The sequence below is a fragment of the Scatophagus argus genome, chromosome 7 (assembly GCF_020382885.2).
Source record: "Scatophagus argus isolate fScaArg1 chromosome 7, fScaArg1.pri, whole genome shotgun sequence".
NCBI lineage: Eukaryota > Metazoa > Chordata > Actinopteri > Scatophagidae > Scatophagus > Scatophagus argus.
Genome location: NC_058499.1, coordinates 8,180,094 through 8,204,400, shown reverse-complemented (window position 1 = coordinate 8,204,400; position 24,307 = coordinate 8,180,094). Strand labels below are relative to the sequence as shown.

The 24,307-nt window shown below is 42.4% G+C and overlaps 3 protein-coding genes, 1 long non-coding RNA gene and 1 other non-coding gene across 13 annotated transcripts in view; 3 read left to right on the top strand and 2 right to left on the bottom strand.

The window, feature by feature from the left end:
- The first annotated feature begins 717 nt into the window (after positions 1-717).
- On the top strand, positions 718-7,138 carry LOC124062244. Of its 7 annotated transcripts, none has more exons than XR_006843886.1 (5): positions 718-990; positions 2,210-2,251; positions 3,960-4,140; positions 6,407-6,563; positions 6,637-7,138. It is a non-coding gene; the product is annotated as an uncharacterized LOC124062244 (long non-coding RNA). The 7 variants fall into 7 exon arrangements; XR_006843884.1 differs by having other exon boundaries at positions 718-1,127; XR_006843882.1 differs by having other exon boundaries at positions 718-1,127; positions 2,210-2,277; positions 3,963-4,140.
- trnay-gua lies at positions 1,614-1,702 on the top strand. Its single transcript is given in 2 exon segments — positions 1,614-1,650; positions 1,667-1,702. It is a non-coding gene; the product is annotated as a tRNA-Tyr (tRNA).
- Positions 3,058-9,300, bottom strand: hal (histidine ammonia-lyase). Its single transcript, XM_046394876.1, has 20 exons — positions 8,906-9,300; positions 8,673-8,733; positions 8,389-8,416; positions 8,233-8,307; positions 8,076-8,148; positions 7,879-7,945; positions 7,759-7,796; positions 7,499-7,624; positions 7,205-7,344; positions 6,955-7,002; positions 6,606-6,753; positions 6,409-6,504; positions 5,967-6,025; positions 5,645-5,725; positions 5,401-5,466; positions 5,147-5,312; positions 4,859-4,993; positions 4,003-4,111; positions 3,805-3,874; positions 3,058-3,654 (listed from the first exon to the last, which is right to left on the bottom strand). Exons 1-20 carry the CDS (start codon positions 9,150-9,152, stop codon positions 3,523-3,525), a joined length of 1,965 nt encoding a protein of 654 aa, XP_046250832.1. The 5' UTR covers positions 9,153-9,300; the 3' UTR covers positions 3,058-3,522.
- A 1,203-nt stretch (positions 9,301-10,503) lies between these two features.
- Positions 10,504-18,564, top strand: LOC124061590 (ETS domain-containing protein Elk-3-like). Of its 3 annotated transcripts, none has more exons than XM_046393560.1 (6): positions 10,504-10,892; positions 13,518-13,726; positions 14,057-14,851; positions 16,701-16,823; positions 17,781-17,885; positions 18,049-18,564. In XM_046393560.1, the coding sequence occupies exons 2-5, from the start codon at positions 13,520-13,522 to the stop codon at positions 17,877-17,879; spliced, it is 1,224 nt and encodes a 407-aa protein (XP_046249516.1). In that variant the 5' UTR covers positions 10,504-10,892; positions 13,518-13,519; the 3' UTR covers positions 17,880-17,885; positions 18,049-18,564. The 3 variants fall into 3 exon arrangements, with proteins under 3 accessions (XP_046249516.1, XP_046249517.1, XP_046249515.1); XM_046393561.1 differs by adding an exon at positions 11,713-11,787 and having other exon boundaries at positions 17,781-18,564; XM_046393559.1 differs by having other exon boundaries at positions 10,505-10,892; positions 17,781-18,564.
- Positions 18,449-24,307, bottom strand: part of LOC124061589 (cyclin-dependent kinase 17-like) — a 27,871-nt gene continuing 22,012 nt past the window's right edge. The window contains exons 8-17 of the mRNA XM_046393558.1: positions 23,544-23,638; positions 23,213-23,275; positions 22,641-22,764; positions 22,268-22,388; positions 22,008-22,105; positions 21,740-21,845; positions 21,287-21,329; positions 20,993-21,083; positions 20,744-20,821; positions 18,449-20,022 (exon numbers count right to left, since the gene is read on the bottom strand). Of these exons, the coding sequence (XP_046249514.1) occupies positions 19,985-20,022; positions 20,744-20,821; positions 20,993-21,083; positions 21,287-21,329; positions 21,740-21,845; positions 22,008-22,105; positions 22,268-22,388; positions 22,641-22,764; positions 23,213-23,275; positions 23,544-23,638 (857 nt within the window). The 3' untranslated portion in view covers positions 18,449-19,984. The remainder of the gene's footprint in view (positions 20,023-20,743; positions 20,822-20,992; positions 21,084-21,286; positions 21,330-21,739; positions 21,846-22,007; positions 22,106-22,267; positions 22,389-22,640; positions 22,765-23,212; positions 23,276-23,543; positions 23,639-24,307) is intronic.

Below are 24,307 nucleotides of genomic sequence, written 5' to 3'. Positions count from 1 at the left end.
ATGCACATTAGTACTTTGTTGTATGCACAAACCAGAAATGATCTGAGCTGACCCTAATTTGGAACTTTGAAAGGAAAGAAATTAGATCTCACCGTGTGCTGAGTGCAGGAGACATTTTCCATGTGGGAATATTGCCACCTAGTGGTTAAAATCGAATTTGGTGATTTGGAGATGGTGCTATTCATAAAACCAAATTGTTGGGGATTCATTAAAAAAACAAACAAACAAAACAGGAGCCACCGTCAAATCCCAATGAACTGTGATGTTTATGTCTCAAGACTCCAATTACAAATAAACTCCTCATTAAGTAAAGTGTTTCCATAGATGCACTGCTCAGATTGATAGTAGGCCTAAAAGATGTGAGTAAACAAGAAATCTGGTGTCCAGAGGTGCCCCGTGTGTCCTCCTCTCATGATGCACCTGTATCTCTCCCTTCAGGGAAGTCACCACACTGTCTGCACTGGCGGACACAATATACTTTTGCACTTCAGTAACTATCAGCATTGCAGAGACAACAAGAAAGTGTTTGCAGCTTTGCAAAGATAAAAGCCACAAGCACAACAACAGCAAGACTACTTCCTGTTGTTTAGGGCAGCGGAAGAGATTGCAGCGATGATAAGAGGAACTAAACTGCCTGTTGGTCAGTGGCCTAACCACTATTCAAATGTCTTCAAGGTGTTTAACTCATGCCTAATGGCTAAACTTGTCCCCTGGATAAAACCCCCGTAATTGCTGCCTTTAAAACAATCCTGTACTGACTGATTACAGTTATTTTTATTAATTACAGTTACAGTAACTCTCGACTGATGTTGTCATGCTTCAACAGTGATGCGAGCTGATAATCAGCGACTGTGACCTGACAGACTTCCCTCATGTGGTATTACTTAATTCTTTGTTCTCGGACGCGGAATTTCTAGTAAGCCGACCTCCTCTCTTGTGTTAGCTGTGTGACATCCTGGTCTTTACCCACAGGTTCCCTACAAGCAAACCGTGAGACCAGCACACACACACAGCATATTATCACGCACTTCAGCGTTCATTCAGCTGACCCAAGCTGTAGGCTCGACCCCAGGACCCGCAGGACAAAAAGGGACAGAGCAATGTTAACGTTATCACACATGCTAGTGGTAAAATGGGTTTTTGTTTGTTTTCGTTGCAACGCATTGTGCGCAATTCTTACCATGGGGGCCTTACCTACAGTTAACTTATCTAGCTAGTTAGTTAGTTAGTTAGTTAGTTGTCAGGTAGCTAGCTTTTGAGCTACCTAAATACACTAACACGATGGCTGTAGCCGTTGTTCATGTTGCTGTTCTTTTGATTAACGAGTTTTGCTCGAAACGCTAGCAACAGGCGGACTGTTTATGTATTAGAAAAAAACCTGAAAAACCTGAAACCTTACTTTCACTTAAAGCTAACATAATGACGTAGCTAGGTTAGCCAGTGAACATTGGGTACTTGATAGTAAAACGCCTGTGGCCGTATTATCTTCAAATAACTGTTAACTTTACATTAGAGAGGACCTAAATTACTTGATAATAACTTAACATCCACAATATGGCATAGTCAGTGTTTTCAGCTTTAAATGTAGTTCTGTGTAGGGCTTGTATATCGTCCCTTCGATAGCTCAGTTGGTAGAGCGGAGGACTGTAGAGGCTTCAGTGCTGAAATCCTTAGGTCGCTGGTTCGAATCCGGCTCGAAGGAGACTTGTTTTTCAGGTTTTAACCGTAAATCCTTTCCCCATGTCGCCAGCTCTTCAGAAACATCTACCTGACAAGACCTGCACAGTCAGATTCGTTGTTCCTTCAGTTTGCGTTACGACTTTAGCCTCTACTGTTTGCTGCCATACTAGGAGCGGCGTTTCTTGGCTAACTGTGAATGTTGTACATTATTGGTTATATATTTATGGCGAACGTTTAATTTAATTAACAGGTAATCAAAAAGTAGTTCATCCATGTCCATCATCATTTTAACGTTTGTCAAGTCGGTTGCTAAACATTTATGACCGATGAGTGAATGTTTGTGGCAGCTTTGATAGGCCATCTTAGAACATTTAACTGTAAAGTTATGTACATTAGGGCACGTAAATGTTTGCTCATAAACACTTGTTTGACATGGGCCTAAGCTGTATGGAATTACAGTGTATTTTTGCTCTGGTGTTAAGTTATCAAATGCATATCTGTTTACTCAGGATGTACTGTTTCCTAACAGCACCTCAGAGTGGCAGAGTGGCTTCTCAGCCTGGACATGAAGGTCAGGAAGCTTCTCATAAACTTAAGGTCAACACACACACACACAGAAAAAAGAAGTGATTGTAAAGACACTCCTCTCTGTTTAAGTGAGTGTGTATGTAATTTAGAAAGTGGACTGAAAGTTAATTAAATAGTTTTGGTAAACAAATGTGCTTATAATCAAACTAAATGACCCCCTTGTGACCACAGGGTGATATTCAACAGAACATCAATCAGCAACAGTTTCTACAATGGATCAATACTTTAAGAGATTTTTAATGCAAAAACGCTAAACATTTGTTGGCTCTAGCATTTCACATGTGAATGTTTTATTATTTGTATTTCCATATATAATGATAAACTGAATACCCCCCCTATAGGAGCAGCTACACATATTAAATACAATGACTCACTTACACAAGATAAAGATTTGTAAAATTAACTGCTGTGCTTTTGATTCCTATATTGCAGTTCCTTCTTTGTCATCTGTTTTGTAGCTGCATGGTGTTTTATATTCTGCTTTTTATATGATACACTTTTATGGTATTATTACCTAACATCTTAATGTCACAAAAGTACTAGTAGGAGATCATATCACTACTGCTACTGCAAATGTTACCATTTACTACTAGTATCAGTACTTCTATCAATGTTACTACTACAAGTAGTACAAGTACAAAACTACAATTGTAATAATGATAAACCTACTGTAGTAACAAACCAGAAATATGTCATCATTGGGCAAAGTAATTACTGTCAACCACAAACAGGCCCTGAATGTGCAGACAACAGGAACAGTAACCAGAAAGCAGAGCTTACATAATAAACTGGGAAGAAGCTTTAAAAGCTTTTATTGTTGTGTTGTCTAAGTTGAAAATGTATACATGACAGTCATTTAAAATTCAATTTACATATTCCACATATTTTATTATAGTTGTGTTTGTGCTACATAATTAAAAAATGTTTGATATGAAAATGGTACAGTGGCTGAGGTAGGCATGTGGCAGTAAAAACTGAATTAGGCACATTTAGATGAATTAAACTCTTGGGAAGAGTGGTGTATCGCACATTTAACGCCCATTAGTTACCAGAGAAATATGTGGTAAACCCACTTCTTAAATTACCAAGAAATCCGCAAAAATTAAAAAACATAAATGTCAGAGATCAAAATATTACTTTAGTCTACAGGTGTTGCATCTTCAATCAAAGATTTTGGTTGAAATCCACTGAAGTGTCACTGTATGAGGCTTATTAATTTTAGCAATTGCAAAATAATAAAAGTTGGACATGCTTTCACTCATGACGAACACGCTTCCTTGGTGATGCTGGAGACTCCAGAGAGAAGGCAGTAGGAGAGATGGGACGGGACTCGGGGATGTATTCTGTCTGATACTTGTCAATATAAGGTTTGGCAACATTCCACACCTGAGTAGAAAATATCAACGTGTCATTTAAAAATAACCATTTTACTTTGAATTTACATCCCTGTGAAGCTTTTATGTACATATAATTTAGACACATTTTACAGTCAAGGTAAGAATTAACATCACTTCCTCCATAAGATTTGGCACTTGCCTTCTGGTCAAGTAGAAGGCGGTGAACAGCTTCAATGTCTGGAGACATGAATCTGTCCTTGATCCACGGTCTGTTAACGGCAGAACAGTTGAGAATATGAGAGCACCAGAGGTGCAACAGTGGACAAATATTAACTATCCTGCACATCATTTCAGCAGACTTGATGCTGTGTACCTTGGCCACATCTGTTTGACTTACTTGACCACGCTGCGCACAAGTTCATAGACCTTCTCCAGTGGAGTGGTGGTACGAAGTGGGCGGAGGAACTCGATACCCTGACAGGCTGCCAGCAGCTCTATAGCAAGAACTGATCACAGAAAGCATCCACTTGAGCAGGTAAAATGTCGATAAATAGGTCACCTTTTGAGTTCATTTGCTGAGGTATCTTAGTTAGACATGACACTGAATCTATCTATCGGTCATCCAATCTTTGAATTACTTTTGCAGTAGGTGTTGATGTATTATGATCTTCTAACATTAAAATAACTTACTATTAATAATTAGATATTCTTGGTATGGTTGTAGAGCAGCCAGTGGACTGAACAAAACTCACAAAACTCTTTCCTGTTTTATTAAAGACCCACTACAGTTTTTAATCACTGGAGGTTGAAAGAACTCTACTCTTTACATCTGCTTGTTTTACTTACTTCAAAACATTTTGCAACTACTTTTAAATCTTACTGTGTCTTTTCTTGTGAGTGTTTGTTCCACAAAAAGCAGGAAAAAAAGAATACATTAAGCAACAGAAGCTTTAATTTGGTTATGTTTTTTGGGGGGGGTGGTTAAACCTGCAGTTTTGTTGATAAGAGCTTTGGTTCACAATCACGCAAATGTTTGCTGAACTGCTGATGCAGCTTTATCCACAGTTGGTGTACACTGGCATGATTTTCAACACTGTTACCTTTGCACTTTTTTGAGGTGCCAGGAACTGGACATTGCCTCTTTTTGCTTTCAAAGCGTACATAAATTAATGGTTAGCAGCTCTTTTTAAAAACTGCTGATCATAAAACTGCTTCCTTTTTTTTTTTTTTTTTTTTTTGAATAAAAGCCTTACCTTGCTCCACATGCTCCACAACCCTCAGGGCCTTCCTAGCAGCCCAGCCTCCCATAGACACATGATCCTCTGTGGCAGCACTGGTGGACAAGGAATCCACAGAAGATGGATGACACAAAACTTTATTCTCTGAAACTGGAAAGTACAAAAATGAACAACAAATAGCATGTTTTTGTTTAAATAAATTCTACTGAAAATTAATCATTCATAACAAAACATACAACACAAAGTAAGATATAATTAACTGATGTCCCTGTTGCATTTTATTCTGTTTTTTTGCACACTAACCCAAGGCGGCAGCAGTGCAGTGAGCAATCATGAATCCTGAGTTAAGTCCTCCCTCATTGACAAGGAAGGCAGGCAGCTCACTCAGAGAGGGGTTACACAACCTTTCAATCCTCCTCTCGCTGATAGAGGCCAGCTCATGGACTGCAATGGATAAAAAGTCCAGAGCCTAAGAGAAAAGAAACGCCACTGAAAGAGGAGAACAAAATCTACAACAAATGCCAATTAGATGTTTTACTGGTTACAAACATGCATACCTTAGCTGGGTATTCGCCATGGAAATTCCCCCCTGAAATGGTCTCACCTCTTTCTGCAAATACCATCTTGGACGGCCGTTAAGATAAATAAAGTCTGATTACCGCTAAAATCCAGGATACAATTTGTGGCACAACCTAGAATTTGTGGTTGAACCAGTTTACAATTTGAGGGCAGAGACAAAAGTGGCACATCTAGATTCATGCAACAGTCTAGTTTACTCATCTTCACACCAGGGAAGGATACGGGATTGTCAGTGGCACTGTTTATTTCTGTATTGATGATGTTCTGGACAAACTTTATTGTGTCATTGGCGACTCCATGAACCTGTGTACAGAAACAGAAGTTTATGCTTAGAAACAACTGAATACTTTTGCACAACCCGACTCCAATTAAAACCATCTGAAGGCTCTGCTTCAATCCTATCACTCATATGGGATCTATCACAAGAGAATTTCACCACAGAGCTTTTCCTTTTCCAAATTGAGGGTGCACAGATTGTAAAGTGCTGAAGGAGCAACTTGTGATTTTGGGATATGTAAATAAACTCGACTCGACTGGAGGGTACCTGAGGACAACATCGCATGGTGTAGGCATCCTGGACTCTGTCACAAAACCTGTGGCTCTCTGGAGAAACATACCAAAATCAGCTCACACATATTAATTAGTACATGTTTAAGGGTGCAATGCAGACATAATAACAAAAGCGATACTTTATTAAATCCTTGGGAATATATACCCTCTCCATTTGTCCTATTTTAACTAATTGTGAGCTGTGGGTAGCCACAGTGCTGTGCTCCAGTTGTGACGCTGTTGATCAAAGGCGGTGGTAGAAATATTCCTTATAATTGATGTGTTTTAGTCCACACTCTTCAAATTGTGGCCCTGTAAGCAGTAGCTTGCCTGAACATGGGATCTTCTTATTGAAGAAGTGCTGCACAGATATGAGATGATGTTAAGTGTATAGCGATCACCATGTGTGATAATTATGTGATGTTGTTTTAACAGACCTGCAATCTGGGATGGATGGTGATCAGAGTCCAGCAGTGAACGGAAGCGTAAGGCCACCTCTGTCTGTCCTGGGTGGGGACGCAACGAGTGGATGTCTGCCAGAGGAGACCAAAGTGAGGAAGGATGGAACAGATACATAATCTTGAAGTCTGAGGTAAATCTTTCCTTCTAGCTTTGTGATTTTGCTGCTGCTCACCACTGTCAAAGGCCTTTGTGGTTCCTTTCAGTACCTCCAGGGTCAGAGCAGCAATGATGTCTGCCTGCCGAGCAATCGCCTGGGCTCGTTCCACAGCCTCCGCCCCCAGAGAGGTGATCATCTGGGTCCCATTGATCAGAGCAAGACCCTGTGAGGGAAACACAAAGACTGAGATGGATGTTTTTTCCACTTGATGCACTCTATACTGTGCTGTATACTTATAGATGTGAACTTTATTCTTGTTTTCGAAATTCTATACCTGAAAAACCACAATGTATATCTGATGAACCCTAGGTCATCAGTGCAGAGAAAACAAGTATGAGACAGCATGGTTGGTTTTAAACTTTACCTCTTTGGGCTTTAGTGATATTGGCTTCAGTCCATGGGCCTCCAGGACCTGGCCAGAGATGAAAGCAGAAAAAACATGTAGAAGGTCAAAAGATCATCAAAAAGCAAACATGTATGTTGTCCTGTTGGAGCTTGTAACCTTTCAACAACCTTTCTTGCAAGTAAAATACACATTTCCTACAGCATTAAACAGGTCATTGTTTTAAACCCATAGAAAAGCCATTATGACAATCCTATTTATAAGATCTTACATATCTGGCATCTGCCCATCCACTTTTGGGAGACCACATTCTCCCCTCTCCCATCAGCCCCAGGGCCAAGTGAGAAAGCGGTGCAAGATCTCCACTAGCACCCACCGTTCCCTTCTCTGGGACAAAGGAGAGACAGGAAGCTGCAGGGGCAAAGTGGATTAGAAATGAAGATCATGATCATCATCATTAATCATATGACAACTTCCCCAATATTGATCCCAAAAGAGACTTATCGGAACTTGACTGAAGCTGATATGCCAGGTCAGGTAAGGTGAACTGAGACTGGTGGTTTACCGTTGAAGGCTTGGATCATTGCATGAAGGGTTTCCAGAGAAATTCCACTGTATCCTTTGGCCAGTACATTGATCCTCAAAGCAAGGAGCATGCGGGTCCTTTCTGGGCTCAGCGGGTTTCCCACACCTACATACCACAGCATAACACTGATGAAGTCACTCTGACTATTGCCACACCTAGAAATTTTTGGTAAGTACCCTGAAGATTTTGAGATGTTAAAACCTATACCAGAGGGCGAGCTTTAAAGGGCATTTTATTACCAGCTGAATGTGACCGCACCAAGTTCTCCTGCAGCTCCCTGTGGAACAAGAAGTGCATGTCCATCAATCGGGATATACGAACAGCTCATTCTCAAACAGAAAACAAAATATTGTCTTTACTTGAGCTTGCTGATAGGAATGACTGTCCGGGCAAATTTGCCAAAACCTGTTGTGATTCCATAGACAACTGGAGGGCCAGAAAGAGAGAGACAGAAAAGTAAGTGAATGGGATCTCTGATTTCTGAGTTAGTTAAATTTTGCAGTAGCTGGTTGACATTAAATGAATTTATAGTCTTTATTCTTAAATGCATTTTAACCTTTGTTTTCTTTGACAATTGTGTCCAGAAGCTCCCTGGATTGCACAACTTTTTTTTCTGCCTCCGGAGTCAGCTGAAAATATTGGTAAGGGATTATGTGAAGTCAAAGATCACCACAGACCAGCCATGACAACAAATACAGTTTGTTGATCATTACCTTTATCTTGTAGAGTCCCCTTCCTAGGTTGACCAGATCTGTCGATGTCAGACTGTTGCCATCCAGGGAAAGATACTGCACAGTAATATCCGTGTTACGCAGAAGTAGTCTTCATAATAAGTTTTACGTTTTAACAGAGAATGAGTAAAAACTTACTTCTCCTGGCTCTCTGTATGCTGCTGTACTGTTTCACACAGTTAAATTAAGGAGCATTCAGCAAAAAAAAAGGTTTCCATATGCCAATTTTTTTATTAGAGAAATTATAAAACACCATGTTATGTTACTAAATATATGACTCGGTGTTACCCACAATTCAAAACAATATAACAGCTTGAGCAAAATGAACAACCGATGTAATAAATAGTATTTCGTACTAACTACAGCACCCAAGTACTTGCTGTAATTAAAATGGCACATCTATTCAGCAAGTTTAAGGATACAGATGAGAAACTCCAGGCTCACACGGGATAAAATCAGGAGACATAGTATCGCCTTCAATGGCTGTAAGAACAGGATTATGATACACATTTCTTATTGGCAGATAATGCAATTACATTTAATGTCTGGTGTCGTTGGCACATAACTACCCATGCGCAATTACGCACAGCCAGTGGCAGAACACATCCGTCAAATGTGATGCAAAGATATCTTATATAATGCCTACGGTCATTACCAAGCTCGACAAAGTCATTATCCTCCAGTACATCCTCGATGATGTCATCCGCGTCCAACAAACCCAAACTCTGGCACCTGCGCACAACAAAACGAGTATCCTTTAGAGCCTTGATGCCGCCGTTGTCTGGTTTGTTCTTCATATAACGTTTAAGAGCTTCAAGTCCGAGCCACCGGATGGTGTTGGTGGCGTCTCGGCAGGGCACCGCCAGCCACTCATCTCGGATGTGGACAGTAAAACGAGGCATTGCGCTTCAGCGGGACTCGGCTGCAGTGAGCCCTGCTCGACGCTCCCCAGGGTACCACCTTCGGCCGCATGAAGTTCAGCCACCAATCAGGCGCGCCGCTCGAGAGTCCACGCCTCGTCGGTGACACACCTCAGGAGACCACTGACCTCCACTGGACATATTGACCCACATGCGTGCACGTGGTTTGACCACAGAAACGTACAAACCTGGAAGTGTTCAGGTGAAGCCAAACGTGCACACTTTGGCCGCTGACGTTTGACAGGTACCCTTTATTTTATTTAAAACGTAGTCAAATAGCTATTTGCTACTAATAACAAAATCAAGAATTAACAAATCAAGCGTTTTACCAGATTTTTACCAAATAAAACATGAGAGGAATCTGATGCAGTCTCTCTAAAGCCTTTTGAGTTCTGCCTAAATATAACCTTCCCTTGGTGTCCCAGGTGGTCTAATGCGTGTATGGTATTTGTACACGTATTCGTAACATCATCGGTTCATTGCCTGCTGAGGACCTTTGCTCCAGCTCATCCCCTTTTCTCTTTCTGTTTGCTCGTCTTTATTAAATAAAAGCAAAAATCCCTAAAATGAACGTAATTTAAATGTGACCACCTCAAAGTTCAAACGAACAAACGACTTAACATGTCGTGCCAAACTAACAGTTTTGGTGAGCCAGTCAAAGTTCTTCAGAGCTGCACAGCATCAAGTAGACACACAACAAGTGATTGTAAAACTGATTTTTATTTAACATTTTGTGAAATGGGCTAATCATCAGTGTTTGTTGGAATAAAGGAATAAAATACCTTGACAAAATAAATGCAATTCCTGCATGTACATTTTTTTGAAATATTTTGATTTTCAATTTTTAATACAGTAATTAAAAACACATTAAAAAACAACAACAACAGAACGATACACACTAAAACTGAAAATAAAATGTACCCTACATACAAAAATTAAAATAACAGGCACATATAGTATAGTCTATTACAAGTCGTTAAACAAAGATTTCTGCAATTGGCGAACACATACAATACTTATGAACAACCATTTATATTTTTAGTTGTACATATCGTGTGTTCCATTTCTTTCGTTTTTTATTTTTAGTTTAGTTCATTTGGTGTCTTATCTTACTATTGGTCTTTCTCTTGCGCTACTGTAAAATGCGAATCCTGTGCTGAACTTCACAAATTCATTACACTGCCATACAGAAGCTGCATTTGTTTATCAAAAACTGCGGATTCAGTTTGGCAGCTTCAATTAAGGTGTCGCCGTACTCTGACGTCGACTGAACCCTATTCGCTGCCCTGCAGCGGCACAAAACACCCGGATGAGAACGAAAAACCAAAAGTGTTTGAAGTAACGAGGTGTACTTGAAAGCACCACAGTAGGCTGCGGACTGGTGATGTCAGTTTATGGTCTGTAGGAGTTACTGTATCACCATGTGTGCCGACACAGAGTAGGCCTACTGCTGGCCGTCAGCGGGCAGGCAGAGGAGAAGAGGAGGGGAGGAAAAGTGTGTTTACACAGACGGCAAACTGCCTGGGGAATCGTCGGGGAGAGGAAGTCAGCCGGCTCTGTGTCTGCCTGCTCCAACTTCCTGCTCAGAAAGAGAAAAAGCCCAGGATCCTATTTCAGCCCAGCACAACCGTGTAGACCAGAAGAAAGCATGGAAAAGATGGGAACCACACAAGTTTCACCGTAAAGTTTCGCGGAGGGAAAAGCCCAAGACAGAGATCGCAGGTAACGTAGAGTAAAAATACATCTTGCCATGAGTAGCGCTTTGTTGGCTAATTGGTACCTTGTAGGGGGGGAAATAATGCGTGATTAGAAGTATTAACGACCGTATTCACACTTTACATGAGTCGTCTTTGCTGTTAAGGTTTTCTTTTCTTGCGCTGTTTTACACTCAATCGGATCGAGTGTATTTTTTAATCAATAATCGTTAGAGACTTAGATTCGGACACAATTGTGCCGTCTTCCGGTCCGAGCAACATCTTGAAAATGAGTCAGTGGGGCAGAATGGAGATCCAGACCTCGTAACACTTAGCGCAACTTTCAAGTCCCGGATACAACTGTAGCCTCCCTCCGCAAGAAGAGGGGCAAACAAAAGACGAGCAATGCAAAAACACCCTCGGAGTGTGTGGCTGTTGTTTAGAGATGCTTTTCTTATTGGCCCCTGTTGAATTTTCCACCGTCTGCGAACAGGAAGAGAGCAGATTTAGTCATGGCTAAGTAATGTCTGCACACACCATCTAATCTCATTAGGAGTTTCCGTTCAGCCAACACACTGGATGGCTTTGTGCGTACAGCGAGACTTTTTAGCCCGAGCATCCGCAGCAGGGCTCCCGATACCCGACCAAAACCACCGCAATGCTCCTGTAACATTCCTAGAAAGAGTTATACTATATTGTCTGTGCTTATACCTGACTACTGTATTGCTGGTAAGGGAGATTTTATCTCAGTGACAGGCCTCTAGGTGTAATATTCATAGATGGCATCAGTAGTGATTATTATCACTTCATCGTACTTTGTATTTTTAATGTCCTTCTGATTCCTGTAGGAGGTTTGTCTGGTCCGCAGTGGCTGCCGGATGCTTTCAAGTTCCTCTGTTCTATTTGCAGCATCTCTTGCAAAGGTGAATGTTTATAAGTCACGCTGGCCCTAATTGTAGCCCTGTCAGTTCAGCTGCACTGTATTGGCAAGCTTTACTTTTACTTCAAAGTGTTTCAAAGCCAAACCGAAGTCCGGGTTCAGACTGGGTTAAAGGGTGGAGCTGTGAAAGCGGGGGGGACAATGATCCGATCTTTTGACCTGCTCCCTTTGGGACTTTTGTGGGAAGTGTGGCAGGACTGGGGAAACGCTCCCCTGCTGTGGGATCCCCTCTCCTCACCATTTGTCCTTGGAAGTAGAATCGGAGGAAGTCCTGACTTTGACAGGTTTGTAGTTTCACATGGCAGACAGAAAACTCAGGGGATAGCAAGTGTCGGAAATGAGTTCAGCCTTCCCTCCCTCCCTCCCTCCCTCTGTCTGTGTCTCTCTCCTCCCTGGACAGAGTGTTTGAAAGGCCGGTCTGTTGTTGTTTGTAGTATCTGTTTCTAATCTGTCTTTACATCCACCGATAAGATAGGAAAGAACACAAGACGAGAACACAGTCAGTATGTTCAAATCTAGTGCCCAAACTACACCTGAGCAGATGCTTAACGAAGCCGAACACCTCACACACAAACAGCCAAAGATGAACTCTGGATTAAAATAGTCTAAAATTGTCCAAACTCATATTTAAAACAGTAAATGTTTTATTTAAGAGTAAGTTTGCCAACTCTTGGTTAGTTGACAGTGTTGAAAATTTGTTTTACAGACTCATTGCATTAAGTATCAAAAAATTGTGTGTGTCTCTTTAAAAAAAAAATTCAAACTCTAAACCGTCAGGAAATGGAAAAAAAAAGAAATCAACAAGTCAGGTGATATCTTCAGATTGCTTTTTTTTTAAAAAAAAGATCTAAAATTGAAACATATTTAATTGACAATGACACATAACTGAAAATCAGCTAATTGTCACGTCTGATATGCTGGAAATAAAACATTTTGGAGAATCGATGAGTCTTCTTAGCACTACTCTGTCGTCACTGTCTGTTCTGGCAGAATACACACATACACACACACACACACACACACACAAACACACTCACTCTATTAATAAATGTGCTCCTAGCCAGCAGACAGGAGCTTCGAGGCTGCACATTCCTCTATTAAGGGAATAACCCACCCTGGGCCCGTCATACTTCCTGTGGAGAGAGGGCCAGGTTGAACCACAGCATATTTCTGGCTTGAGCTGTTGTTCCTCCTTATATTTTTTTTTCTCTTCTGCTGCTGCTGCTACATTACACTTAAACACACACTGTTCTATTCATCACTGGTCTACCCTTCCTTACGCCACATGTTACGGCTCAAACAGGTCGTTCCCTCCTCAGACAGTAACCTAATTTAGTCTGTATGCTGTGAAAGATGCTGGCAGGACAGAAAGAGCCATTTATTTAACATAAAACATCAGCTCTTTTTGTTCTAAACGGCCTCCATAAATTCATTAGGTAGTTTTTTTTTTTTTTAAATAAACAATTAGTTTAGACAGGTATAAAACATAGAGATTAATGAGCTCAGTCGAGGGCCAAAAACTACTCAGTTGTCTCTTTTTAAGGTTAGAGATTTGTGCATATTCTGTCATTGTAGCATCTGGCAGGCAGTGTAGGAATCCCTGTCAGCTGACATCTGAGAAGAAAAAAAAAAAAGCACCAGGAAAAATCTTTCAAAAATACTTTCACCTTCAAATCTTTTCAATCTTCTCATGCTGATCGTGTCTCGTTGCAGGTATGGACAGCGCCATCACCCTGTGGCAGTTCCTGCTGCAGCTGCTGCTGGACCAAAGTCACAAGCATTTGATATGTTGGACGTCAACAGACGGAGAGTTCAAGCTCCTGAAGTCGGAGGAAGTGGCTAAGCTGTGGGGGCTGCGCAAGAACAAAACCAACATGAACTACGACAAACTGAGCAGAGCCCTGCGCTACTACTATGACAAGGTGAATTAAAGTGGTTAATGTGCAGGAGCCGCCTCTGTGTAATAACACAACTAGACATGTCGTTGCTGCTTTTGTTACTGGAATTTATCACAATAAATTCATAGTTGTTCTTCCCTACAAACCCACGGTGTCCCTTGATAGACACTTCCACTTCCCCTTTCTCTTCAAATGCACAGCAAGAATCTGGCTGTGATGTAGCAACACGCAGTAGTTTCAGTGTGGTATTTGTCATCAACCCCGTGATAATCGACATGTGTCCTGTTAGTATTTTTGAGGCTGATGGGTGTGAGGTGTTCTCCCCATCCTTAACAGAGTTTGTCTGTTTTGCAGAACATCATCAAGAAGGTGATCGGTCAGAAGTTTGTCTATAAGTTTGTGTCCTTCCCTGAGATCCTGAAGATGGATCCTCAGGCAGTTGAGATGGGTTTGGCCTCTGGAAGGTTTCCCCTCCAGGAAGGAGAGGTCTCTGAGCTGGAGGTAGAGGAGGAGGAGGAAGAGGAAGGGGAGGAGGAGGCCCAGAGGAGGACCCTGGCAGCCCTGGGGGCACAGCAGTGTCGGAATGACTACCTCCGCTCGGGTCTCTACTCCTCCTTCAGCATCAGCTCCCTGCGGAACCAGCCTGAGCTCCTCCGAGTCCTGCAGGAGCGCCAGGAGGAGCCGCGCTCCGTCATCCGCTTCGGCACAAACACCAGCGACAGGAGCTCCCCTCCCTCCGCCAAGCCCGAGTCCTACGTCTCCCCCAGGCTATCTAAACTCCACTCCCCATCCCCTCCCCACATCAAACCCTCCCAGCCTGGTCGAAGCCGGAGCCCTGCAGCCAAGGAGGATGAAGAGGAGGAGGAGGACTCTGACCAGAGCGCTCAGCCCCTCAACCTGTCCTCTGGGCACAGGGAGCGAGCCCAGCAGCCTCCTGAGAGGAGCAGCAGCAGCAGCAGTGGCAGAAGTAGCTCTGCTAGTAGTAGTAGTAACCAAGGAGATGGACTCCCACCAAAAAGCAAAAAACCCAAAGCTCTGGAGATCTCCGCCCCGTCCCTGCTGCTCGCAGGGAGTGACATCGGCTCCATCGCCCTCAACAGTCCGGCGCTGCCGTCTGGCTCCCTCACTCCGGCCTTCTTCACTGCACAGGTGAGATGATCCATCCGATCTTCTCGTCATATCATTTCACCTGTGCGTTCAAATGCTTTACCTCCCTCTTTAGAGACACGCGAGTCAGATGGTTTAGAGACTCTATATTACGATTGCTAACTCTTTGGGGGACCCATTCAAGCTGTTCCCTGGTATTTGCCCAGTGTATCCTAGAATGAGATAAATACTGTTTCTTATTATTCTGCACACACCTGAGACTGCTCCAAAACTTGCTTCATCTTTATCCAGTCGAGACATGTTTACACACCTCGGTGCTGCCCTCATTTTTACCAGCTCTCTTATTTTTGTTCTCAGTGATTGAAGGTAGACCAGGGATTGCGTCACTCCGTGCCAACTCAAGCACAGCGAAACCAATAATAATCAAATCTCAGAAACAAAGAGAATAAATCAGAGATGCTATCTGTTTCCATCCCTTCTGTGCAGTGGCCTGGCCGGCCACTCTGGAAGATGATGGGATCCATCCAGAGAATGATGTCAGAGCCCCTAAAGCAGCAAGAGACATCAGCATGACATATGCTCGTGGAAAGACTACTACTGTATTTATTTCAGTAGTCACTTGAGCCAAAATTTCCTCAAGAAAAAGTTAAATTGGTTTGATTTTAGTGCACCTTCACGTTATGCATGAATTTCACAATGTTTTGAACAAAATTTTGGCTTAATGAGTCATTGCGTGCGAGGTTTGGGATTAAACCTTTCAGATAATTTTGATAAACAGTTTTATGGGGTTAGAGCCAAAATTACAGCCAGAATGTGTAAGTGCTGCAAATAACAGGCCTTCTAAAAACACGTCTGTACTCAGATTAAAGTTTGAGGAATAAAAGGGCTGGTAAAATGTGAACGCAAAGTGCGGTCGATTCAAACCGCTTTTGGATATCCAGTCTTAATGAAAGGACGAGTAGAAGAAAGATTCAGGTTTTACAGTCGAGTTTTTAGAATTTGTTCTGCCACAACTTTAGAGACAAATTCATCCAGCCGTGACGTGTTGGTTTGTTTTGATCTTTGCCCTAACCCCAAAGGCTGTGTCAACTGTCAACTGGTATTTAATAACCTATTTCAGTTAATATTGTGTTGACATTGGAGTTATTCCCCAGGAAAATCACTCTGCAACATCAGAGGCTTATCCGCACGTTGAGAAAGGCATTAATACTACGCTCGCACCGTCTGTTTATGAGGGCCCAAAAAAAAGAAAAAAAAAGAAGTGAGATCAGAGAAAAACAAGCGATTTACAGAAATCTTCTACAAGTCCAACCTACGAGAGGAGGGGGGCCCTAAGTGATGCCATATGCTCCAATAATTCCATTAATAATGGGAGTAGGGCTGGGTCCCTCTGCAACACTGGCTCACTTCTCTGAGGTGACACGGGGGGAAAGCTGGGGGGGAGGAGGAGGAGAGAAGACCAGGGGGGAGAGAGAGAGAGAGAGAGGCAGAAATTGATTTCATATGTTTTCTCTCTAGTTGGCGTTCCAAGTGCTTGAAGACCCGTTTTTCCAAATGCCCTCAACCCCCCCCCCCCCCCTGCCCGCCCTCACCCCTATCCCCCCCAAATCAACAACAACCTCCATCGTCCACCTCCTCCTCTCCTCCCCATGTCACCCCTGTATTCTGGTGGGGGGGGGGGGAAACCACAGACTTCCTTCCTGCTCCGTCTTGTTTTTTTTTCCAAATGCAGATACACGTCCATTTACCATTTCATCGTGTTTTGCATTAGCGAAACCCTATAGTCTATAGCAATAGTCTCCAGAACAGTGTTATTCTTTTAAGACATGTTGTCTTCACTCGTTTCTCTTATTTACACGAAGCCTCCCTCCGTGTGTCCCCCCCCTCACAGACTCCCTCTGGTTTGCTGCTGGCTCACAGTCCTCTGTTGTCAGGAATCCACTTCTGGAGCAGCTTGAGCCCCGTCGCCCCGCTCAGCCCCGCCCGGCTGCAGGGCCACAGCTCCCTCTTCCAGGTAAGAAACGCTCACAGGTGTGGACTCGTACAGGGAGAGAGAGGGACAAAAATAGCAGGAAATGAGAACGGAAGGTGTGCTCAAAAGGTTTATTGTTTACTGGCAGCGTTTGAAAGCCGAGCAGGAAGTTGTGAAGCTGGGCAGGTGAAGTTAGCACTGCTGCAAAATCCCCGTTCTTCCCAGCAGTTTTTAAATTTAGGTAATTGAGTGAAGACAGGAAGTTTTAAAGCTTAAGGTGAATCGATTTCCATTTATAGCAGGTAATAAAGGGTTTGGCTCCAGTTTTTATAGCCTAAACTTTTATGGAACCCTTTGTTTCTTATGCCTGATATGACTGTAACATGCAATAACAAGACCCCCTTTTAATGTGTGCTCAACACTGAAGTGCCAGTTCAAAGCAAAATGGCTCTTCATCTCTTAGATGTTGCATTTTCATGAAGGTGTTTACTTGATAGAAAGCATATAAAAATTAAAAAAACAAGATGCTTCTCAAATCTGCAAAATAGCAGACACAAGTGGTTGTGAAACTAGTCGAGACTCAGCGAGCAGGTCCAGCAGAGGTGTCCTGTTTCAGCGCTTGTGAGCGCGAGAGGAAATCCTGTGAATACTTCCTGTTTGAGCCCAGGGGAGCCGGTTTGAACAGGGTGGACTGGTTTGAGAGCTGCTCCTCATTTGTGAAACACACACACACACACCATACCACACCCCCGCCACAGGCGCATGCACGCATGCACACACACACACACACACACACCGGATTCTGTGTGCACAAACAGTGTTGACTTCTCCTTCTGTTGTGGAGGTACAGGGGACAGAGACGAAAAGGAAGAGGCACAAAGAATAAAAAAACAGGAAACCAGAGCAGTGACAATGCTGCAGTTCCTCACCGGAAAGCAGCTTTCATAGAGCCTCCGTCCCCTCCTCGCTAACTCTCAGCTCCTTTCTCTTCCTCCACAGTTCCCCAGCCTAATCAACGGACACATGCCTGTCCCCCTGCCAAACCTGGAAGGAACACCCTCCTCTCTGCTCCTGTCCCCCACCACCCACAAGTCCTGATCCAGGGTCTGTGAAAAATCATCATCCATGTCTTGTTGAAAGTTTCTCATCATTAATATCATCTGCAGCAGTGATCTCTTGTCAGTCTTGTTAAATTTTGCTTCAGAAAAGTCCTACGAGACACTATGTGACCTCACTTCTTTTTTTTTTTGCACTTGCGTTGCTTCAGATTCCAGTGGTTTAAAGCACTTGGTAAAAGCCATACGCCACGATGTCTGGGAGACGTCTGGTTCTTTGTGACAAAGTACAGCACATTTCCACATGACCATGTCCAGGATGGACAGTAGTGACATGTAGCCAGCTGCTCACTCTGCGCAGAGCTTGGTTCTTTTAATCTTGTTGTACACAAAAAAAACAAAACAAAAAAAAGTCTTTTTTTTTTCTTAAATGTTCAGCACAATGTGAAACTGGTAGTTTCACATTGTGTGGTATTGTAATGTTGATGTATGCACTATGCTTTCAGATAGTACCGGCTGTGCCTTGTTTCCTTTTTTTTTTTTCCCCAAAATCTTTTAATGAAGACAAGATTTCAAATTAATGAAAAACCTTTGTAACACTTGTAATGTTTCTTTTTTTTTTTTTTTTTTTTTTTATTCTGGACTTGGTATACAGTTTGTATTCTGTATAATTTTGTATTGTGATGAATGTCTCGTCATTTTCAATAAACAAAGCATTGAATGCTTGATCATATGGTGCCTTAAATTTAAAAAAAAAAACAAAAAACTTCCAAACAGTATCTAAAACAAAATGTACAGATGAAGGAAAAATCCAAACCAATTTATGTGGTTTTTATTTAAACTTTAGATTTTATTTTCTTGTCTCTGGAAAAAAAAAAGCTCAAATATAGGAGGGCATCTGCAATTAAATCCCACACCAGTAACAATTATCCACAAATAAAGTTAAAGAATATCATACAAAACATCTCTTGTAACACTGTTAAATAGACTGTGACTCAGTATTATATTCACTAGGGGCAGGACTATCGCAAGTGCTCCCTGTATCAGGAGTGGCTGTGTGCTTCCTTACAACAGAGCAGGCATGCAACACTATGATGGAGGCAATCCAGAAAAAAAAAAAAAAAAAAGAAAAGAATAAATTTTTTACAGCTGACGGGAGATGGGAATGGCAGAAACACATCTGTGATGCACAAAGGCAGCTTTCAACACACCAGGAACTCACTTTGCACCTTCTCTTTTCAACAGACTGGAGGAGACAAAGAGTCACACTGAGGTGGAAAAGAGGATGAGAAGCTTGTTCACCGTAGTCACAACACTTTCTGAAGAATTTCAGAGGCATAACTGATCCTGTAATGCCCTTGTTAATAATTCTGTGTTGCCTTTCCCTCCCTGCGTTTGTTCATTGGTCACAACGGAGACCACAGCATCTTGGAATGATATGCCAGCATCTGACAAGAATGTGATCTTCTTTTGCACAAAGCTTGGCAGCACAGCTCTCGCATTAGCCTCCAGTTAGGATTGAATTATCCATTCGGTTGAAGCTGGCCTCAAAAACCTTCAGAGCAAATGGTCACGAACGATGGGCGCAGCTGAGAACAGCGCCGTGGCAACAGAGACAGAAAATCAAACCCTTCTGAGTTGCTACAGAAACATCCCTGTTTGTCTGTGTGCTTAACACACACACATGCACACACACGCGCGCGCACACAAACACACACACACACACACAGAGGAGTTTTGAGGTGGAGCTTTTTACATATGAAAATGGAAATAATGACAAAAAAAAAAAACACTAAAAATACCACCACTTCAAAAAAGAAAACAATGAAAGAAAATTAAAAATCTATACACATTGCATGTACTCATTAAAGTGACTGAGCCAGTTAGAATTCTAGACAGTAGTTGTATTTAGCAGCAAATTCTCTTCTCAATAAATATAGATGTACAGTATATAAATGTCTCTTTTGGGCCAGGAAAAACCTGGAAAGGGGGTCGGTCTCACGGCGGACACAGGTTTCCCAAGTAGTTTGAGGGGAGTGATGATGAAGATGAAGACGCCAACATCCATCTCAGGTTACTGATCCATCGGTGAGACTGTACAGCGAGGAGAACTTTCCCGAATTAAAAAAAAAATTCAGTTCAGAGAATCTAAAACAGCATGCTTTGTCTTCTGCTCTTTCCGTTGCCTGAAGAAAATATGAAAAAGGATAACGCATAAATTATTGGGGTTTTGTTGAGTTTACAGCAGGAGATTTTTAAAGTCAGACACTGTGGAACCTCCTCAGACAACATTAAGATAGGAGGATAGTTATGGATGCAAACAGGAAGTAAAATGATGCCGTGACTTCAGGGAGTAACACTGTGTTCCCCCGTTTGAAGCCTATACTGTATTTGTTCACATTTTGGCAAACTGTCACCATTAAAAGTATATCGAATTAGCTGTTGGCAGTCTCTGTTTGCGCTGTACCCGTGGATCTGCAGACAACTACCACTGAATTTAAATGATGCTTAAAAACGATGATTACCTGGCAAGTCCTGGAGTAAAAGGAGCATCCTTTTTTTGCATTATTTCTAATCAGATTTATGACACTGAATCTAATATTATGTGTATCCCGTTCCAATTTGACTACTACAAAAACAAATTTGCAGTAATTGGGTACTTTAGTTGCCTCCGCGAGGTTTGTCACAGCCACCGATGCGACTGCTGACAGCGTTAGTGAACGAGCCAGACTACAATAATTAACTTCCTATTGTTTTCAGAACAATAGCATACACTTGTCCCTTTCACACCATGCAGGATTTCTGTATTTTTTGCCCACACCCTGCTGGGAATGAACCTCACAGGTTAAAAAAACACCCCAAAAAAACCTCCTGTTCACTGTGAAAGCACAAGCACTTATTCTTCACCTGACTCAGGGTACGATGAGTTCCGGTAGCCGGGATCCCTCTGCAGCTGGACCTCCTTCAGTGTGAATATGGATATGTCTGCCAGACATACAGAGGCAGTCAGTGCAACATAGATCACATCTTGCCAGGAGAATAGCGTCTTTGTTATGAGGCTGAAAGTGATCCTCACTGTACACTGCAATATCCTTCAAGTTGTACCTAGCGGAGCCTGCCAAGTCTGCATTACTGTGTTGCCATTTCATTACTCACTCTCTGGCAGCGTGTGCACACGTGGCCCCAGGCTCCTGAAGTACGGCTGTCTCATTGCTTCATCGGCAGAGATCCTCTTTTTCGACTCGTACTGAAATTGTTAGGAGGAAAAGTAAAAGGAACAAAAAGTTATGAACGGACACGAGAAGAAAAAGGGGGTCAGCATTATGTGATCGCGCGTGTTGACGTGCCTTGATGTGCTTCTTGCCAAAAATACAGTCCTAACATAGCTGCAAAATGTGTCACACTGCTTTCAACATCGCAAACATGCCTGGGAGATACAGAGAGACTCACTTTTAGGAATGACATCAGCAGGTCAATGCCATCAGTGTCCAACCTGAAAGAGTTGAAAGGGGGGGGGGGCAGAAGAAAGGGAGGTCAGCAGAGGTGGGGTGACGCACAGATGCTGGCGAGTGTAAGGAAGGAAACGGAGTCAACTATTCCACAGGATTTCCTTACAGGAAGTGACACAGAGAATACACTCCTAACTATACTAACATCTAACTCTCTAAAACATGCACTAGCAGCTCTTATACCTGGGTCTGATTTGAAACGTTTGCTCATTTCCATCTTCAGTGATTAGAGGGCTGACAAAAAAGATGGTGGGGGCAGGGTTTAGGAAATTTTAAACTGCCATATTAATACCTGAAATAACCTCATGTAACATAGCGTACATCATATATGATGTACTAAAAACACACACACACCATAGGAGAAAATGCACATGTTCAGGTGTCCCTGTCTCACCTGGGTGCATGGTTAATGAGAGGCTGAGCCTTGTACTTGGGGAACTTGTAGGACTTGAACTCGTCGATAGAGGATATTCCAGGCCAGCTGTCCTCTGTGGGAGTGCCTGTGAAGGGACATTCAATTGACCCTGTTAGAGCTGGACTTTACCACGGCAGCTGGAAGGGCTTTTCACGCTGCCACGAGGGGCTACATGCCAGGGTTAATGCGATTAAAGGATCACATTAAAAGTTTGAGCGCTTCCCTGTCAGCAGGGGGCAGCACTGACCTAGCAGTCTGAAGATGAGGTGCAGCTCGTCCTCCACTGTGGAGCCTGGGAACAGGGGCCTGCCGGCAGCCATCTCATAAAATATACAGCCCACACCCCTGACAACAGAAGACACAGAAATTCATGACAGGAATTCTTTCTACGTGAGATTTATACGCGCCTCCGTGCCTTCTCTGCGCTCGGTCGTATGTACGCAGCCAGGAATCTACTCAGTGTTTTCTAACAGTTGTAATCACCCCTGTTGAGTAAGGCCCACTCACCACATGTCTATCTGTGTGGAGTACTCAGAGGAGCCCAGCAGCACGTCGGGAGGCCGATACCAAAGCGTTACCACCTCATTAGAGTATGTTTTGGTGGGCACAGACTTGGCCCTCGCCAGACCTGTGGAGCAGAAATAAAAACAAATCCAGTGAATACATTCGGTAGAAGCACACATGAAGGGTTTCATTTCAAAACATCAAATATAATCATCATTCTGTTTTTAAAAATATGGCTTCATTGTATCATGCAGTATCAGGAAAATACATCTTCAGAAATGTAAAAACAGGAGTCATTTGTCATGCAAATGGCGCAGAAATCATCTGATGAAAAATATCAAATACGTATAATTAATGTAAGTGATTTTGTTTTTACCAAAGTCAGCCAGTTTGAGCTCTCCTCTGTCGTTGATGAGAAGATTCTGGGGCTTCAGGTCTCTGTGGAGAACCTTCCGCCTGTGACAGTATGCTAAGCCTCGCAGGATCTGGAACAGAAAAATCTGAGGACATATTTTAGAGATGTTTTAGATCAGCTTCCTATGATCATGTGCGTAAAAATGAGTTTCAGTGGTGCTGATTTCATATATTACAGATGCTGTTGTTACATTACATGGAAGTTAGACAAAACACTCTGGAATAGAGATTATTTAAAAGAATAAAATCTTAAAAATCCATGGACTTCTAGTATTACAACATTGACATGCTCTTTCCAATCAACCCAAGCTGACTTTTGATATGCAGCTTAGGTATTTTAAATCCTATTCAAATGGATATTAAACCGAATTTTGCCAAAATGCACACAAACAAACTAGATCTTTATAGACCCGACTGTCTAGCCTCCACCACCAGGGGGCAGACTAACAGCATTTCTTGTGTTGACACACGTAACCACAAAACCCTAAAGTTGATGAAGTTGGCCGGGCCAGCAGGCTGCCTGTGGAGGCTCACCTTGACATTCTGCATGCTCAGGATGTTCCCGCAGTCGTCCATGTATTGCTTGAGGTCTTTGTCCTGGACAAGAGAGAGCGAGAGAGCGAGAGGGAGGAAGGGAGGGAGGGAGGGAGACAGAGAGAGAGAGAGAGAAAGGGGGGTATTAGAGGAGTGGAAAGGCTACAGGCACACCACCTGCAACAGTCACACTGTGCCCCTGTATTATTGTCATCAACTCTGCAGAGGCTCATGAATATTAATGATGTAAAATATATTTATTTTAGCATCTGTGCACTGAACAACATGTGAGTCACGCAGGACGTGAGGGCAGAGGTTCTGTTGGTCTCACCAGGTACTCGAAGACCAGCGTGAGCGACTTGTCTGTGTGGACGATGTCGTGCAGCGTCACGATGTTGGCGTGTTTCAGGTCCTTCAGTAACGACACTAGAAAGAGGAGACAGTGAAGTAGCAATGAAGGCGTGATCACATTCAGCTTATTTTCTCTCTCCTAAACCATAACGTTTCTGTTTCTGCGTCTGTGGGTTTACACTAATTAAGACACGCAGGGTTCATTCAGAAAGCCCAGAGAAAGGCTTTTAGTTAAAAATATGCTAATCAAAGGTACAAGACATGTTGAAAACATCACTCTCCTGATAAAACTTTGCATGTTGTGTTCCTTATTTTTCCTTCTTTCCTTATTTATTAATGCATATATGATATGCAGAAATAAAGGTCTTAATTACTTCATAGGAACTTAATTACTTAACTGTTCCGCGTAACTCTTGCAGATATAGCACAACCTTAAATTGCGCTTATAGCAGTTAACGGGATCAGTTTCTCACCTGATGTAGTTTATTGCACACAATTTCGTCCTGTCACAGCACAAAATATTTACTCCGGCTGAGCACTGCTAACATGGTCATACAATATAAAATAACCTCGGAGGTAAAGCTTTCAATATAACATGCTAAAATAAAAAAGTTGATCAGTTGTTTTTCACCTTGAGGATGGTTTTCAGAGGGATTGTTGTTCTGGTTGTTCTGCTACCACAACAGCAAAAAGTTCCAATAAAAGGAACTTTTATCATTATTAAATCATTAAATTATTAAAACT

Bases quoted from the DNA above. Each gene is read 5' to 3' on its own strand.
- hal (XM_046394876.1), bottom strand. From the start codon at position 9,152: ATGCCTCGTTTTACTGTCCACATCCGAGATGAGTGGCTGGCGGTGCCC. The intron at 5,726-5,966 runs GTACCCTCCAGT...TTCTGTACACAG, and splicing joins CCATGCGATGTTGTCCTCAG to GTTCATGGAGTCGCCAATGA. The intron at 3,875-4,002 runs GTAAGTCAAACA...TGCCGTTAACAG, and splicing joins CTTGTGCGCAGCGTGGTCAA to ACCGTGGATCAAGGACAGAT.
- LOC124061590 (XM_046393560.1), top strand. From the start codon at position 13,520: ATGGACAGCGCCATCACCCTGTGGCAGTTCCTGCTGCAGCTGCTGCTG. The intron at 13,727-14,056 runs GTGAATTAAAGT...TCTGTTTTGCAG, and splicing joins TGCGCTACTACTATGACAAG to AACATCATCAAGAAGGTGAT. The intron at 16,824-17,780 runs GTAAGAAACGCT...CTTCCTCCACAG, and splicing joins GCCACAGCTCCCTCTTCCAG to TTCCCCAGCCTAATCAACGG.